The sequence below is a fragment of the Varanus komodoensis genome, unplaced genomic scaffold, assembly GCF_004798865.1.
Source record: "Varanus komodoensis strain SLA01 unplaced genomic scaffold, ASM479886v1 scaffold40, whole genome shotgun sequence".
NCBI classification, from domain to species: domain Eukaryota; kingdom Metazoa; phylum Chordata; class Lepidosauria; order Squamata; family Varanidae; genus Varanus; species Varanus komodoensis.
In genome coordinates, this window is record NW_025335942.1 from 1,973,540 (window position 1) to 1,992,335 (window position 18,796).

At 39.5% G+C, this 18,796-nt stretch overlaps 1 protein-coding gene across 1 annotated transcript in view; it reads left to right on the forward strand.

Annotated features, from left to right (window-relative positions):
* CTNND2 (catenin delta 2) overlaps positions 1-18,796 on the forward strand; it is a 489,283-nt gene that overhangs the window by 99,839 nt on the left and 370,648 nt on the right. Inside the window, exon 2 of the mRNA XM_044442939.1 lies at positions 4,819-4,931. Coding sequence (XP_044298874.1) covers positions 4,819-4,931 — 113 coding nt within the window. The remainder of the gene's footprint in view (positions 1-4,818; positions 4,932-18,796) is intronic.

An 18,796-nucleotide genomic window follows, 5' to 3' on the forward strand; every position in this document is an offset into this window, starting at 1 on the left:
TTGCCCGCAAGGATGCACAGCTATGCAAAGCCCATGCACATGGCATCCCTCTTGCAGCCTTCCTTTGCTCTGCACGTGCTGTGGAAGGAGGTTGCTGGTTGCACAGCTGGAGTTCCATGAGCAGTTCATAGAATCATAGAATAGTCAGGTTGGAAGGGGCCAAGAAGGCCATCAGGGCCAACCCTGCTGTTGCAGGACACCAAGTTGCACCATGATCTGTGGACTTCTTCTCAGCAAGACTCACTTCCTAGGTGAGGAATAAGAATATACTCATGTGCCACAAAGCATTTTCTCTTCTTTCTCTCTCTCTGGTCCAGAAGGAAAGGGAATCTTTCTCAAAAAGTCTTGTTCTCAATAGGTGCTCTTTTATTGAAGCATATTCTTGGAAAAAATAGAAAGGAAATATTATACAATACAAGAGCACTTAAGCTGATGGTGAAGACTTTATTCTTGGAACTATGGGTATCTTTTCACTAGTGATTATATTTGAAAGCCTGATATTTCATTCAGTTAGGTCTATTGCATAGGAAATTATGTGGGATCATAGTTTGAGCAGTGCTATTTCCCAAAGAATGCATATCACGCTGGAACATGGCTCACACAGTACCCAGGCATTCAAAATTGGCAGACCGCCTTTTTCATTTCAGTGATTACCGCATTGAAACCAATAGAAGGTCATTACTGATCTTTTGTTCCGTTGTTCTAGTTAAACTGTACAAAATCAGTAAAGCCTTTTTGTATACATAGTAGACTTCATTTCTGCCATCATCAATGTCTGACTGCACATATTTTCATTCCTTTGGATCATTTGTTTTTGCTTAGGAACAATATAAAACATCACCTGTTTGGGCTAATGATAGTTTTGTAGACACACGGCTCAACAGTAAAGATAATCTGGTTTGCTGAATAAACAACATAATGCTGCGTTTCCCAGTGAAAAGTGAAGACGTACTAGGCAAAATTAGGTGCTAGGAGTAAGTAAGTGGCAGTAGGTTAATTTGGGGAGTAGTATTGCTGCTAACAGGATGTAAAGCCTGGATTCCAACTCCTAAAGCGTGTCGTGATGCTACAAAAACCTGTCATGATTGCTGATGGTGCAAAAGCACGTCAGGACTAGCTATCAGGAGTTTGAAGAGAGATGGGTCTTCATGTGTAAATGATACAGGCGCCGCCTCAATATGCAGTCAATGTAGCCTAAGCCACAGAATTCGAAATCTGGACTTGAGTTAGGGTGGCTTTCTACCTTACCTTATGGAGGACAGTCCTCTTCTTGAACAACTTTCAGAAGACAATTAATTTGAAGGTGTCCCTATTAAAAGGACTGCACAATGCAAATTCAATTTAATGATAAAGCTCTGTAAGAAAGGGAAGCAGGGCCCTTGAAATTACACTAATTCGGTCTAAACATGCATATAAATTAATTTACATGTCAGTTAGCATATGAATATGTTATTAAATATTTGTGCAGGGAGGTAATATGTAAGTGATTATTCTAGTTGCTATTCTAACCACACCTGTTCAGATTTAATAAGATACAATCCTAAACGTACTTACTAAGGCTTCATAAGCATATTTAAGGAACACTCAGAAAAATTTTCTGAGCAAACATAGCATTGCAGTGTTCATCTCTGAAAAACTCACAAACCAAGCGTGTCATTAAGCATCCCTTTGAGCGACTTCTTTCCTCCGCCAATGATTTAGATTGGCCGCAATGGGCTAGTAGCAGCCAATTCCACAAATTGGGACTGTGGCACTTGAAGAGGAGAGTCAATCCCTTCTGCATTGTCTAAATTAAGACCACTCCCCTTGGAAAATGGAACTTGCTCACAGAGGAATACATGCAGGCAAAGACGTGAGCATTGTCCCTGCCCCATCACCATGGCCATGATCCAACTGGGGACATATTTGCCGTCCACTGTTTAAAAAGAGATCCTGCCCAAGGGTTTCAAACACCATCTCTAGTTTGGCCCATACGCCTTCTACTACCATGTGGTTAATTTCTATTAAATTCACCATTGCCTAAGGATAATTTGGGGACTCTTGTGACATGCAGAAGACGTGTATCTGTCCTTTGACCACTGATCTTACAGCCCAGCTTTTCGTGTTTCTTATTAACATAATCTTTCAGTAAAGGAAAGGAATGCTGGAATTTAATTCTGTTGGAGTGAATTCTGAAAGAAGGGGAACCCCCGCATGCAGGAAACAATTCTACTAATGAGGATAATCAGTGGAAACCCTTTCCGCTCTGATAGGATGATAACTAGCATATGCCGAGCATCACTCTCTAAATCATGAGATAATCAGACATCTGCTGACATGCTTTGGAACCAAGCTTTGCTGAATATAGCCTGCCTGAAGAGATTTTATTTTTGAAGGAAATTCTCACTTACTTAGTTATTTTTACCATTGCTGTTTCCTTTAAACTGCTGCCACAATCTCTGCAGCCAAACTTGTGAACAGCGTTGCTATCATTATTTATCAGCTTAAACCACTAAAAATCCCATTGTAGCAGGAAGTAACTACCACCGCCAGAAAAGCTAGTATCTCTCTCAGCTGCCTCAACGTATTTATTCATTTGTTTTGCTGTTGGGCCTGTTAGAAGGTCAGAAGTCATGGTAGAAATAAGCAATGGTGGGTTGGCTGAATCTACAGTGCTGCTCTAAGATAATCAGGCCGTCCTTGGTGTGTCCTGGGCTTTTTCCCCTCTCATACTCCTTCTCCCACTTCACACATGCCATGGCATAACCCATATCCCATGAGTCCCTGCAGCTTTGCTCTGTCAGCACCTTGTTGATATTGGTCCACCACACGTTCCAGGTGTGTGTTTTGCCTTTGCAGGTTCCAGATAGAAACTTTTTCCCACACTCCAACTGCTGACTGAAAATACCAGTCTAGCAATGAAGGTCAAACCAAGCATGTTCTTTCTTCTGTTGAGGTTTTGTTGTTGTGCGTCATTCTGGTTCTGTGCTAGATTTGCTTCATCTTCCAGGGAAGCTGCTTTTATTCCCTCTCCCCTGCCTGTGGCATTCGGTTTCCTATCAGGGTTTCCAGATCCTTACCAGCAATGGATCATGTGTTCTGTCTCCCCTCTTGTCAGGGCCAGAACCTGGTTCACCCTGCAAGCGCCTGCAGAGCAGGAACACGCCGGGAACAGGCGTGTAGCAAGGATGCGGTGCAGTGGGAGGCATCAACGGCTTTGCCACACTCCTGCTCCTTATCGCAGCCACACAAGCTGTCCTGGTGATTCCCTCCTGCTCTGGCTGCCAGCATTGCCTCACCTGAACCCTTCCCAGTTCCAGTTTGTTTGCACTTCCATCTTTGTCTCCAGCCTGAGTTGGCCTTACCTTGCTGGAGATGCTCTTTGACTCTGCCATGTACAAGCCCATGGTGCTGGGTTCCCATGGCGTGGCAAGCCACTCTGAAAATAAACTACTGTGAGTGTCGCAACGAGGGGCCACAGGTTCTCAGTGTGGGTCGTCTGTGCTTAAGAAGCCAAGCTAAGCCTCTGTGCATTGCTTTTTTTCCTTTCTGTTTATATATCCCTATGCTACCTGATAGCTGAAGCTCTCTGGTCAGATTCATATGACATGCAAGCCAATGAAAAAATGAACCTAGGGTGTCAACTCCACCCTCAGCAATCTTCAGATAGCAAATGGTTTGGTGCAGGGAGAGTTGAGGGCTGTTCAATTCTCAGACAATCCCTGCTGCCCTGCTTCAGACAACATAGGAAACTTCAGCAGCTCCCCACTGAAGGCTGAATATGCAAAATGGCCACCTACACAGGGTGGTGATGATGCAAAATGCCCCAGTGTGTATTCTTTAGAAAAGGCTACCTCACTGGTAAAAATGCACTTGTATAAAGCCGTTCACATTATAATGCAAAATCAGATTGCAACAGTGAGTTCTTGAATAAAAAGTAAGAGTAACGTGTGATATAATAGCTATTTTTTATCATAGAAATGATCCATGTGTTGGATCTGGGTCTAGTTGCATCTAATTTGACAGCTGGAAGCAGACCTCCTCTCCCTTCTGCCCACAGTAACCTTTCTAGCCCGCTAAAACACTCCATGGGGCCTGGGAGAACCTGCCGCATTGTGTGTAGGAGGTCTGTGCGGAGAGGGATCCCTGGAAACCGAGCAGAAGTGGCTTGTATGACCAGAGCCCTTCTGTTCCTGGAGGCAGATCCTGGATGTAAGCAATGCAGCATGTCACAAGGGGGAAATGACCCAACGCAAAAGCAGAAGAGGAGAACAGACTCATGGGAGCAGCTTGGCCGTGGGACCATTTGCTGTTGGAACTGGCTGGGGACATTGCACAAGGTTGATCCTGCCATCGGATGCACCCAGCTTGCCTGGCACAAGTCAGATTCTAGCAGGGTTGCCCAGGAACTGGGCATTTATGTTTTATTGCAGTCAAGCACTATGGAATGCGCTCCCCAGAGAGGTCCGCCTGGTGCCGTCGTTATTTGTTTTTCGGCGCCAGGCGAAGACCTTTTTATTCAAACGTCATTTTAATTGCTAATATTATTTGCTTAATTCTTTGGCCAGGGCGACTTATTTTATAATGTTAATGTGTTTTATATTTTTAGTGTTTTATATTTTAATTGTTGTTTTGTAAGCCTCCCCGAGGCTTCGGCGAATGGGGCAGCATAGAAATTTTTAAATAAAATAAAATAAAAATAAAGCACTGGCAACTTTACATGTGCGACAGAAGGATCTGGGAGCTTTCCTGCCACCAGTAAGAAGCAAGCAGGCTGAGTATTGCATCTTGTGCTTTTCACCAAGCCCACAACCTGAATGTCTGTGTTCTGTGTTGCAGGAATTACAGTTTGAAAGACTTACCCGAGAACTTGAGGCTGAGCGCCAGATTGTAGCCAGCCAGCTGGAGAGATGTAAACTTGCATCTGAGACTGGAAGCATGAACAGCATTAGGTAGGTCGTGCGTAAGAGTTGTTTTGTTGTTTCTCTGTGATTGATTGACGTGTGTAATGGAGTTTTTAAATCTTTCTGTGACAAACTGTGTTCCAGAGGAGAATTTTTTTTCTCCTGAGGTTTTTTAGCAGAGACAAAATCATTTTTGTTACCTTATCTGTGCCACTTGATAATGAACCTAGAGTAAAAACTGACAGCAAAAATACTCACTGTGAAAACCATAGAGGTGATGAAATAGCATGATTTAGGAATCTGTTGGATTTAGCTCCTTTTTCCCAAGGACTGGACTAAGAAAACTGTGTGAAAAATAAATGCAGTTCTGTAGCGTATGGAAATTCAAAGAGCGCTCCGGGTATTTACAGTCACACAAACAGAATTATGTGGTAACATATGATTGGATGACCTTTTGGTCGTTCTTCCAGTTTGATCATTTTAGTAGATAAATTATTTATGCCTCTTAAAATATGTATGGTTTTAACTGTAATATCCTGAAATCTGGCTCTTTTTGTATCTGTGCTAAATAATTAAATAATGTTCAATTTTAAAGTGAGTCGCACAATTCTATATGCACAGCTATACTACCGGTAGAAGCTTTCACTTTTTGAAGATGCCGTCTCTGTAGAGACCTGTGTGGAATACTAAATTCAGGTTACTTTCTTAGGTTTGTTGGATGAATTAGGCTTGTAAAGCAAATGCAGAGAAAAGCAGTCTTGTAAGAGAGCTGAAGTTATGCTAGGTGATCCTGTAAACGTTTCTTCTTGTCTGAAAAAGTATTCATTCTTAATAGGATGTTAATGGGGGGGGGGGGGGGGGGGTGGAGCTGAGGCTTATTTACCTATTTATTTCCCCCTTTTTTCTTACCTATCCCCCCACCCGAAGGTAAGAAGTGGGTACATTTTGCAGCTGTATCAAGTGTTCACAGAAGCAGAAATCTAAGCACACAGTTCAGCTCAATCAATCTTCTTTTTTTCCAGTTTTATAGGTTTTAAAACTGGAAAGCCATTGTGAGGGGGGAGAATGAGGAAGTTTACTTTCTGTAAAGAGGTAGTTGTTACTTGGAAGCTAGGTCAGTTTGAGCTGTTGAATATGGAGTATTAGTTATTAAAGGTATTTTGTATTAATGCTTTTTATAAAAATCAGCAAGGAAATGGACAATTATTTTCCTTCTTGGGGAGTATTGTCTACATGGATATGTAGGTTCTTTTATGACTTTGTGAAAATTTTAACAGGTAGCACAAATCAGAGCTCTCACAGTGTTTTATGAGCCAGCACACAGAGTTAGACTGTTTGGCAGCATACAAACCTTATTCAGTCTCTGACAAACCTTATTCAGAAAGGAACAAAGAGTGTAGCTGTTACACTTGAGGGACTTTTTTTAAAAAAAAACATCCTTTAAAACCCCCTATTATTCCCAAGACACTTGTGTGCATACTTTGTGTTGAGCAGGGTTGGCTGAGTGTTGTCCTTCACTTGACACAATGCAAAATACATTTTTATAATTCAAAACTGTTCTAAGGGCAATTTAAAACATACTCCAGTGATGGGTGAAAGAAGATACCTTCTTGTGTATAAACCTACCACTTTATGGCTGTGTGGCAGCAACTAAGTGATAGCACATCACTACACTTGGTTAGTTTTCTTAACCAATTTGTTATGTTACAAACAGTGGAAGGAGGGAGTTGTAAGTGACATTAAGAAATGAACCGGCCATATTCATGGGCATTTCCTTGTGCAGGTGCACAAATGCTTTTGACACAATTTTTTACATAGATTTCCTTTGTGTATATCTCTGCATGAATATATTTCTAACTGTAGATAGAACATTGGTCCCCTGCCCCTTACCTGGAAAGGGTCCCAGAGTGGCAAACAATTTTTTAAAGACAAGGTTAGAATCTAAAATGATGTGACATAAACAGGATAAGAATTGTGCAGAAGGAAAACAAGAATTAGGTACCAATTCATAAGGACCTCATTCTGACCATCGGTAGGATACAAGTGATGGTTATTATGCAACTGGATGTTGTTGATCTTTTTATCACAACTACCTGGAGTGGAAGCGGTTGAAGAAGCAGCCGAGGAGCCAAAATGGCTTGTCTCTCACCTGACCTGGTGATGAGGCCCTGCTTTCTCTATCTTCTTCTTTTATACAAGCAGGTGCACACATAGGTATTGCAGGAGTAAGCAAGCCAAACATAGATGCCTTCTTGATTCTGTTCATTTTTAAAATTCATAATCTGTGTTTTGATGCAGTGCAATCTTGGGAGATTCACAGCAATGCTGGTGAGCATCAATTTTCTGTGGTATAAAAGTGCAGATGGTTGATGCCTTCTCTATCTGAGTTCCAATACTTTGATAATCATTCAGAATGAAGTTGAAAACTCCACCTTGGATCGCTCAGGAATCATATACTCGTTTTAAATCTGATAGTGCCTTTCACAGCAGTTTAGCATTGTACACCATATAATAGCAAGTTTATGCAGACGGCTTTCTTTTCCTGCTAATTTAGGTAAGGATTGTGGGAGTATCAAATTGAGTGTTCCCTCTGTTTCCATCTATTTTTTCTTATTTGGATGTCTTTGCTTTTGGCTAGTGGTGTTCTTGCCTTCTTGACTTTGGCAAGATGTAAAACGCACAATCTGGCACTAGGAAAAGGAAGTTCTGAGTGTCATAATAAGCCTTATCCATTTGTATGCTGCTACAGCCCTACTCGTGAGCAAAATCAGTTGCTATGGGATTCAGCGCTGGAGACGCTTTGTAAATCAGAACAAAGGGATAATAAAGCTATTATGAAGCGCTCTACTGAATGGCTTAAAAAGAGGCTTGGTGGTGATTTTTTTGGACACTGGAGGTTTGGAAGCCATGGCTGAATATTTTTTCTGACAGTGGAGAATAAGTTGCAGCTCTGAACACGTTTCTTTCCAGGAAAGAATAGCATAATTAGGGAGAAGTCACTGTAAAGAGGAAATTAAAAGCATGAACAAAAGAGCTTCACAACCTGATCTCAGAGGCACCAAAAGTTAACTGTGGGGAAAGGCCATTTAAAAAAACCTGTTTTCTCTATGAAGGCATACAACTATCAGATGTAAATTTGCATCCCAAACTTTTTGCATCAAGGACATAGTTAAGGTAACTGTTATCCATGCCAGTAAGACAAATTTATAACCTCGCACATCATGGAATCTGTAACTATCAGAAGCTTATGTCTGTTACAGCATAATTGTTCTTGTGCTCTGAACTTGATCGTTTTCTTCAATGGCTGCTCCTTAGGAAAAGAGTAACGAGTGGGACACGTCTACAATATTGCTTCTTTTGGTAGTAAGGACCTTCAACAGTGGTTCTCTAAAATGGCATTGCGGCTGCCACCTTTCACTAGTGCCCCTTGGGTGCATTGTCTTGGATCTGAAGTCTGATCTTTCAACTCATCAGTGTCTGTAATTATTTGTTTGTTTGTTTATTTAGGGAACTTCTATGCCACCCCATTCGCCGAAGCCTTGGGGTGGCTCACAAACCATAAATAAATAGAATTCAATAAAACAATATAAATTAACAATATAAATTAAGTCGCCCTGGCCAAAGAATAAAATGAATAAATAATATTAACAATTAAAATAACATTTGAATAAAAAGGTCTTCGCCTGGTGCCAAAAAACAAATAAATAATGTGCCTAGAAAGGTCTTCAGTATGCATCTCGTTGAAATCTCTTTGAGGACTATCAAAGCAAAGTCTGTCTGCTATTTTGGGTCTTACAATATTTCTGCCCCTCCCCACCATTTGTAACTCAGTTGGATCTAAAAAACAGTGGGGTATGGCTTGGAGGACACAACAAAATCAAAACTAAGTCAGGGATGATAAGTTAAGGTCTCAGGTGAGTGACAGAGTTGGAGGATTCAGGCAAGCACATACAACCATTCAGGCAAATGTACCAGAAGTTCTAGAACTGATTATTTGAAGAGGGAATTTGAATTAAGAAAATTCCAGGTTCAGCGCTATCTTCAGTTTAAAGGGTTAAGATTCCTGCTTCAGATGCTAGAGAGTCGACAATGGTCTGGCTTTGTACGAGGTTTGCAATCTTATGCCTGTATTCTCAGAATTGTGTTGATGCAAGGGATTTTGAAAGGAATGGAACAGCAGGAGACTTGGATACATGTTGTGGGGAAATAGGAGGGGGAGTCAATGAACACATTACAGGAATTGCCACATTATCAAATATCCATTATCATTTTAGGTTTCTTTAATTTCTTTGATAATGAGTTATCCTCAAGTGTTCAGCTTTAAGTGTTGTGCCTGTTTTAATCCATAAAATGCAATTTATGGTTTTCTAATGGAGTAAACACAGATGTTTCACAACTTAAACACATTTAAATCCCTAGAAAGGATGCCCAGAACATTGGGCGGGAGAGGGATCCAAATTATATGGTCATAAATCTATTTTTGTGCAGTGCTTCTGATAATGTTTATTTTGCCAAAGAGGTTACAGATAATTTGTAAATCCCATGATAGCTAATTATTACAGTAAGGTCTACAAATTTAATGATCTAATTATGATCTCTTCTTCCATTGTATCTTAAAGCATTGGTTGATTAAAAAAGATTTATGCTTGGCAATCTTTCTTTCTCCTCATCTCTGTTACTTTTACTGTTGTGGTTGGAATACACCAGAAAAATAAATTTGTATATGGTTCTTGATGATTAACATAATTAAACCACATTTTACAATATGCAAAGTCAGAGAGAATAAGTTATATGTTAAGTATGTTCTTGCTCAATAACAACAGAGCATGCATTATATGCTACGGTTATACACTATTTCTTCATATAACTGCAACTGTATTTTTTTAAAAAAGTTCAGAACTGTCTTACAGCACATACACACAGTCATGGAGCAAGAATGGGGGGCGGGGGGGGATAGCACTTTTTTCTGAGCCAAATACAACTCAGAAAGAATAGGAAGAGGAAGCCAAAATTGATCCAATAGCAATTCCCAAGCTCACTGCAATGTTTTGCTGAGAAAAAGCACAACAGACCCAGAATCAGCATCTTGCTTAGAAAAAAATGATCCATGCAGCCTCTCCATCTAGTTCAGAGTTTTTTTCAAAGACAAAATGATCCAATGCCAATAGATATTTCTCCAGGAGAAAAGAAATCACTGACAGCTGCCCAGTCTTGGTCAAAAAATGATACATACCCCCTTTCACCAGCTTAAGAGCCATGGCCACTTAACCTTGCTCAACAGGTATCATTATTAATGTATGTTAATTACGTCAAGGGACAGAACTCTTATATTTCTGGTGATCAGATACATGGAAGCTAGACTGTACACCTCATATTTATTTTATCCATTTCATGGCCCCCTTTGATACTGTGAAGGTAATTGGAAATATAAAACATTCAATTCCATGCCAATAGAACAAGTCCACAAAACCACAATTGACATTTAAGAATAAGCCAGCAATGTCATCAACCTCAGGCAACCAACAAAAGCAGCATATATAACATTTAAAAAAAAACATCTTTTCTATTAAAAGACAAAGAAGCAAGTATATTTTTAAGCTCACTCAAAGAAGAATCAATACACCTGTAGTTCAACCTTCCAGAGGGATAGCAGAGTATGAAACCTCACCTTTACCTGATGATAGTTTTCCCTGTCTCATACTTGGGAAAAACAGAGGGACAAGCACAGAGCTATTCAATTCCAACCTGTACTACTGCAGAGAGGCATTGGAGTAATCGCTTATACACCTGAAAGGCATCCTTGCAGGGGAAGGAGGATGGGTTGGTGGTGAAGAAGCGAGGGGAAGTGGATCTTTATGCAGTCCTGTACCAAAGGACCTGATCCGTATCTGGAGTTTTGTTATCCACTGTTTTTTGCATGTTTCCCAATGCAGAGGTGCAGTTCTTAACTTAAACAGGACTATTCATTTAAATGTTTTGAGAGACAATGCACTGAACTATATATTTAGCAAGAAAATTGACATGTAATTATGATTTTTATTATTTTCATTAAAAAGCAGAATATTGAAAAAGAAAAAGGATGCCAACAGATTTTATACAAATATTAAATATGATAACAAGATCAAAAAATTTTACAAAAAGTTAGTAATTGTAAGTCTCTTCTACACTCAGTTAAGTTAATTAGTACTTAATGAAACTTATACAGCAATTATTCTAATTTATAATTCTTATTACTGACTTATTTTCCATTCCTTTTAAATTTATTTTAAATAACAAAGCATTTGTATAAAATTATCACTCACTGATGATATTTTTACAAGCTCTATTAAGTAATTGGTATATAATAAGCTTTTCATTTATCATGAAATTCTTCAGCTGGTCTTCCATTTATGTAACTAGTTAGTTTTGCCATTACTGCATATTTAGCTAGCTTATATTTTCAATCTTTCACTGGGTAGTCTTTTGCTTTCTGTCTTGGTGCTGTTATTACTCTGCTGCTGTTACCATATATTTCAATAACTCTGTCATATTCCTTGGCAGAGTTTCTGGTACAATATTCAGTAGCACCTTCTTAGCATTCATACGAACGTTAATTTTCTCAATTTTCTGTATTTCTGCATGCATTTCTTTTCAGTTTTAAAAAATTTATTACATATCCATCACATATGTTAAAAGTTCTATCCACTTGTTTACATTTCCAGCCCTTTCCGTTATCATTCTTACCTATTTTCTCAGTATCTTTTGGGGTAATCTACCCACCCCTCAAAAAAATCTTGTACCCATATTGTCTTAGTGCTTGACTAGCTGTGAATTTTATATCCTTCATCCACAAAGTTTACTGTTGGCACAAAATGATTTCTTCCTCAAAATTCTGCATCTAGCATATCATACATATTCAGTTTCAGTATCATATTGGAGTAATTGCTTATAAATTTGTCCTAATAGGTGGTCCTTTTGCTGTGTAATCGACCTTTCAAATTCTATCTGGTCTCTTATGGTGTCTTTTCTTGATTGAATTTCCATTTTCAGTCTTGAAACAAATTGATAGTAAAGAAGCCATCCTGTGTTTTTTTTCTTCACATTTAGTTTTTTCCAAGTTCTTTCCTCCTCGCTGATCAAACTTATCTCCATATATTATAAAATCATTGCTTTTCCTTAAATACTTACCATAACTAGCATCTGTTGGGGACATCAAAGGAGAAATTGGAAGCCTACATCATCTTCTTATAGAATACCAAATCCTTATAAACTGTGTCTAAATGCATGGCTATTGTTTTGCATTAAAGCTTTTTTGATTGATTCCCTAACCCACAAATAATTGTGTATTCCTTCTTCCAAATCAGCTGTTTTCAATTGCACTAATCTTGCATTACAATTTATAATCCAATCTGTAATCCAAACCAGGACAGCTGCATAATAAAATAATTTGATATTAGGTACTGTGAGATCCCCTCTCTCATTTTCATCTTGTAGGACCTTAAATCTTATTCTTGGGTTTTTTACCATTCCAAATAAAGTTATTCAATTGCCTTTGTCATTTTTGAAGGATTTTTCCCTTTATGAAAATCGGTATCATCTGAAACCAAAAATTTAATCTGGGTGAAACATTCATTTTTATAATATAACATTCATTTTTCCCAACCATGACACTTTTAATCTGTAGATCTTTTTGAATCTTTGTTCATGTTTTTTATAATTGCCTTGAAATAATGTATTATTATGTCATGTCACTTTCATTCCTACGTATATAACTAAATTGAATGTTATTTCACCTCCTGAAATTCTTTTAATATTTTCCTCTTCTTGTTTCATTGTAAATCTTAATATAATTGTCATCTTCTTATTTTATAGCTGAGAAAAACCCTAATTTTTATTTGTTTATATACTGTATGTATAGGTATAGATTTAAGATCCTCAAGACTACATAATCAATGTAATTTTTCATTTTCCATCTACCTTCAGGCCTTTTATGTTTTAGTCTTGTCTTATTTTTCTAGCTAAAATTTCCAAATAATACATAAAAGTGGTGATAATGGACATGCTCGTCATGTTCCTTTTTCCATCCGAAAACTATTGGATAGCACGCCATTTATTAAAACCTTTGTGTGTTGCTTTGTATAAATTGCTTGTATCCAGATCATGAATGTTGGACCACAGTCTAGCTATTGAAGGGTTTTCAATAGAAAGAACCAAGACACATTATTAAATGCCTTTTCAGCACCTAAAAAAGATAAATGCCTCTTCTTCTTAGTTGCTTTAATCACAAAATTGGCATTGTCGTTCATAAGTTTCTTTGGCACAAAACCTGTCTGGTCTGTATGAATCTGCTTTGCTATACATTTCCTAATTTTTCAGACGTTGACATAAAGAGTTTATAATCCACATTTAATAATGAGATAGGTCTGTAAGAGAATGGCATGCTAGAATCATTGCCTTCCTTGTGTATCAATGTTATATACGCTTCTTGCCATGATGGAGGCAGTGATTTCTCTTTGTTAATTTAAATGATTATTAATTATGCATTTTGATGGAGTAATAAATATTTTACTTCATGTTGAAATATGTATGTAAATATATAAATTAGATTGCTTCAAAACAGCAGATTAATGCAAAGTCAGAATGGAACAGAATTATTAATAAGGCATACAAAAGGCACACAGTCCACAGACAGAAGATGCCTAGTTGAGTGACTGCATAAAAAGCCATTCAGATAAAAGTGAGTGCAAGAAACTGCGGCCTTGTTTTATTAACTGTGGTCTCTTGGCAAGTACCGTAACTGGGAGAATAATCTGCTTGCTTATACGAGGTGGGTGAATATGTTCTGAGGTGCCACTTCTGTAAATGCATCTTTCTAGCTTCCCTGTCATAGTGGAGATAGACCAACGGAACAAGGTGTACCTTAGTCTTTGCTAATCGTTGCCCAAACAATTAATTTACTATTTCAGTTCTGTTATTTTAGATTAAGCATTTTGGAATAAAATTGTTTGTAGTCAGTCCTGACACGTGATTTGTTTAGTTTGAGCGCTTCCCATTTTCTTGCACAATTTTCTTCCTCAACTTGATTTACTGGGGTGGGTGTGGGGAGACAGAGAATAGCACCTGGAAATTCCTTGCTACAAGTAGCATTTTGTGCAAGTTATGAGTATATTATGTGAAGTCTTTAAGAGAAAGAACCTGTGTAAGTGGCTTGTGAGAAGAGCTGAAATCATTGCCATGAAGAAGTTGCAGAAGAATATCTAATCATGAAGTGTATTAAAAGGCCATGCATACACTTAGTCTTCTTATTCCTTGTAAATAATTATCGTTAGGACTTGCCTGTGAAATTGGAAAAAATGTGCTAAAAGTGGGAAATATTTGTTGTTTACTGTATGATTAAATGTAATTCCTTGTTTATTACATAAGGTGTTATTTAAAGAAAGGATGTAGATTCCAGATTCTGGTTTTGCAGAAGGATTTATGCCCTCTTTTCTATCAAGTCATTTGAAGGTGTTGAACAGGAATCCATTGTGCTGCGTGCTTTGTGATTTATCTAACTTTTGCTCTGACACAGATTTCGATTCAATCCATTCTGGAACCTTCAACACCAATAGGGCCAAACAGGTTCAAATCTTATTACATTAGCCTGTTTGTGGATCACTGTTAATTTAATAGTATTAAATTAAAATAAAATAAAATAAAGATATACATCTTATTTTGAAGATGTATATCTTGCTCTCCAATTAAATCATCCACATAGTGGCTTGGAACAGATAGCAATACCAAAATAAAAAACAAAAAACTATCAAACACTCTTTTTCCTTCTGATTGAGGTCAGAGTATCCTACATTTTCAGTCACGGAACAATTACAGTTAATGAGCTTTATTTTTGTCTTCCATTTAGTATTTAAGGTGGTGCCTTAATAAATAAACCATCAAGCATTGATTATGTTAGAATTCTTATCCCTCCCTCCCTCCCTCCCTCAACTGCAGTGGTACCTCGGCTCACAAACTTAATCCATTCCATGACTCTGGTCGTGACCTGAATTGGTTGTGAGCCAAGTCAAATATCCCCATAAGGTTCATTGTAAATAAGGTTAATTCGTTCTGTAAATATTTTTTTTAATTACAAAAATTTGAAACAAAGTAACAAAGAACAACAAAGTACAGTACAGTAGAAAACACTAACTTAGGTGTGGGGGGAGGTTATTGTTTGGAGGGAGAGTCCAAACGATAATTGCGATTGTGCTTGGGGGTGGGGAGATGGCCGCGATCACATTTGTGCACAGAAGATGGGTGCGATCGCGATCGTGCTCGTGCAGGTGCAGGGAAGACGGACGCGATCGTGGTTGTCACCTGATACGGAGTTCACAACCTGAGGCAATTTTTTTCTGAAATTTCTGTTTGCGACCCAATTTGGTCGTGAACTGAGATGTTTATGAGCCGAGGTACCACTGTACCAATTTGGTCAGCCTTGTACATGAAATGGGGAGGTGCGCTCTTTATCTTTTAACACAAGTAGCAAAATCGCTTCAGCTAGCCATCGTTGATGTTTATACATTTGTCCAGTCTTCTCCTTGTCATGAGCTGAGTCCTCCCTCTTTGCGGTACCAGACTCACCAGCGCTTCTTGCTAAACATCTTTATCGTGCATGTAAGTCTCAGAGCATGCACAAAGAGTTGAGGCCTCTCTGCTCCCCTTCACCCCAAGCTTTGCTCATGAATCCCTCTGTGGTTGTCTCGGGAGCGAGGCGCGCTGTCAAACCGGGCATGCCAGCGTTCTGCTCTCTGAGATCCCAACTGGGCCATCCTGTGACGATAGACCTTTGGGTCCACCTCCTCAGGAGGCTGGCGTTCTCCATCTGATAGACTCCCCATCTCTAAGTCTCCCCCCTCAGGATGTTGTTGCTCTTCTTCGTTCCCAGAGGTGGGTCGACTAGGCCCCTCTGCTGCCCTCGAACTAATCTCTCCCATGGCAGGCACAGGAGGGTACCCAGAGTCTTGGACTGCAGCTGGGGCTGAGTCCGTTTCAAAAACGATCTTGTTTTCAGAGCCTGAGCTGTCAGTCCTGCCAAAATGGTCAGCGTCTTGTGCACACCTGGGGCCCAAGGCTTCGACGAATGGGGCGGGATAGAAGCTAAATAAATAAATAAATCTTGCCAAGACACATATGTACAACCCTCCTAGAGATTCCAGTAGGTGTTCAGTTAATTCAACTTCAGCAATAAAATGTACTTTCAGAAAACTAGTTTCCTTAATCTGTTTCACCCACGATCTGCTGCCATGTCTTTTTGTGTAGCCCTATTACCATTTATCATTGAAGAGCTATCGAGGTTCTGGTTAAACTGGTTTCTTTAATTCTTGCTCTTAAACTGTAATCAAGCAAAAACAAAACACAAAACCTCCATTGTTTCCTTTGGTTCAAGTAACCAGAGGGCTCATTTCAGCGAAAGGGACTCTTGACTTGTATCATTATTGCCTGTGCCATGTAATTGCCACTTCAGCAACATAAAACTTCTTTTTCAAGCCCTATACAGGTCCAATGTATCCTCGGCAAATGGCAAAGATATAACAGGAATGGGAGTACTGTAAACCAGAGACAGGCAATTTGCTATCCTGGAAATGCTTTTTACGAGCCTCATGACCCACTGCCTGAGACTAATGGGAGTTGTAGTGCAAAATATAGGGAGGGCACCAAGTTGCCCACCCCAGTTCTAAACAGCTTGGTTTTCATCAGCACAGACTATTGCTACATGCAAGAATCTTTGGGTTGAGGCCATTGAGCATGTCCAGAAGGACATTTCCATAGTATAACCTCAAACATTTCTTGATTAGCCATTTCCACTTTTGAGTTTCCATAACTTCCTTAAGAAGTAGTTTGTGGATTTAGCTCTACAATGAATGATGGACTAACTGGGTGTGATAAGTGTACACTATTTTATTCCCATAATAATCCCACTTGGAAGCTGTTGATCCAATCCCCAAACTGCTGCTTGCTTACAATCCCTCCGGAGGCATGTAAAATACCTGAGACATGTCTATATCTGGATCTCCAACATTTCTGCCTTTCAATTTCCTTTGTAAAAAATGAGGGGAAAAACCCCCAGAAAGATCCTACTTGTTATATCAATTTAGAACATGCTCTGTATCTTTAACTGAGTGTGAGAGAGAACTTGATAAAGTTTTTTCCCTTCAAATGAAGCTTTAAAAAAGTCTTTGCCACTCCCACCCAAGCTTCTTAACTCCAACAGAAGCATAGCAGCTGACATTTGGTTAACTACAGTGAAGAGCAATATATAGTTTGGACAGCTGTAAATGTCACCAGTTTTAACTGCATATCCTAATTCTTCTGAAAGATGCTGGGCTCATGTTAGCAACTACAGTTCTCACTCTGACATTTGATGATTTGAGATGAAAGGTGGCACCTTCTCTGAGTTGTTACTAATAGGCTGTTCTCTACTGAAGGTTGAGAGATGCATCATCCAGTTCCACATCCATTCAGAGCTTGTTTGAATTTGTGCTTGTGCCATGTGAGGTTACAACACTGTGATCTGCAAAAAAGATAAACAAACAATCATTGCTGATAATGTTGCAGAGGAAGATAGAAGGCGTGATGAATAATGAGGGTGAGGCAGTTGATGTAAAGTGAATCTAGCAACAAGTGATTTCATTCAGAAAATGGGTTGTACACAGGAGCATGGTAATCATGCCCATGTAATGGACCCTAGAACCTGTGAGTGAAAAAGAATGAGCAGTACACAGTAGACAAATAACGTCATTAAAGCTATTGCAAGAAGAATAATTCAGATCCATCATGCAAAACAGGGACAGAGGTTGTAAAAACAGAAGTAGCTCTACTTCTGTATATGACCACTTCAGGTATGGGCTGCCAAATTCTAGACTGTAATTGTTTGCACAACCTTTTGAAAAGCCAGCGAGATTCCAGTTAACAGCGATGAATTTTATTCTAGGTCTGCACAGTCACTGCTTTCGAGTCTGATAGCCTGCCTGTTTGAAAAGTCCCTTTAAACAGATCATGTGGTTTCACCTTGAGTGCCGTAGCACCCACCTTCTGGAAGTCTTCATCATTACAAATTGAGGAAGCACCATCCCTTTTGGCTTTTCAGCACCTAAGGAGAACATAGATTTTTCCAACAGGCATTCTTAGCAACATACTCTTGTCCTCTCTGTATCCCAAATAAATGCCTTTAATGTTGTCATCAATATAAATAAATAAGTCTGAAGAGCAACCCAGACACTGGAAAATCCATCTTTCGAGGCTGTAAGCAGTTCCTCTCTGAGTGAATAGAAGCAGCTGGGTGCAAGTCACAAGGATATGAGCGTGGTGACAAGGTTTTTGAAAAATCACACTTACAGTCATAATCATGATCAAGGCTGCTCTGCAGGTACAGTGGTACCTTGGCTCACAAACTTAATCCATTCCAGGATGCTGGTCATGACTCAAATTGGTTTGAGCCAAGTCAAATATCCCCATAAGGTTCAATGTAAATAAGGTTAATCCGTTCTGTAACTATTTTTTTAAATCAGAAGAATGTGAAGCAAAGTGACAACAACAAAGATCGCAGCCATCTTCCCTCCCCCCGCAGAGCACGAGCACAGCCATCTCCCCGCCCCCCCCCCCAGCACGACCACGATCACACCTTTCATCCCTGCATGCACCCGTCATCCCGGTGCGCTGGGGAGGAGAGATGGGCGCAATCGCAGGCACGTTGGCGGGGGAGACGGGCACGATCATGCTGCGGAGGGGAGATGGCCAGGATCGCAGTTGCGCTTGTGCAGGAAAGACTGGCGCAGTCCTGGCCATCTCCCAGCACAATCGCAGCCATCTCCCCACTCGAAGGGGGAGGGGAGATGGCCGTGATCGTGGTCACAACCCAATGTGGAGTTCGCAACCTGAGTCAAAAATTTTATGAAATT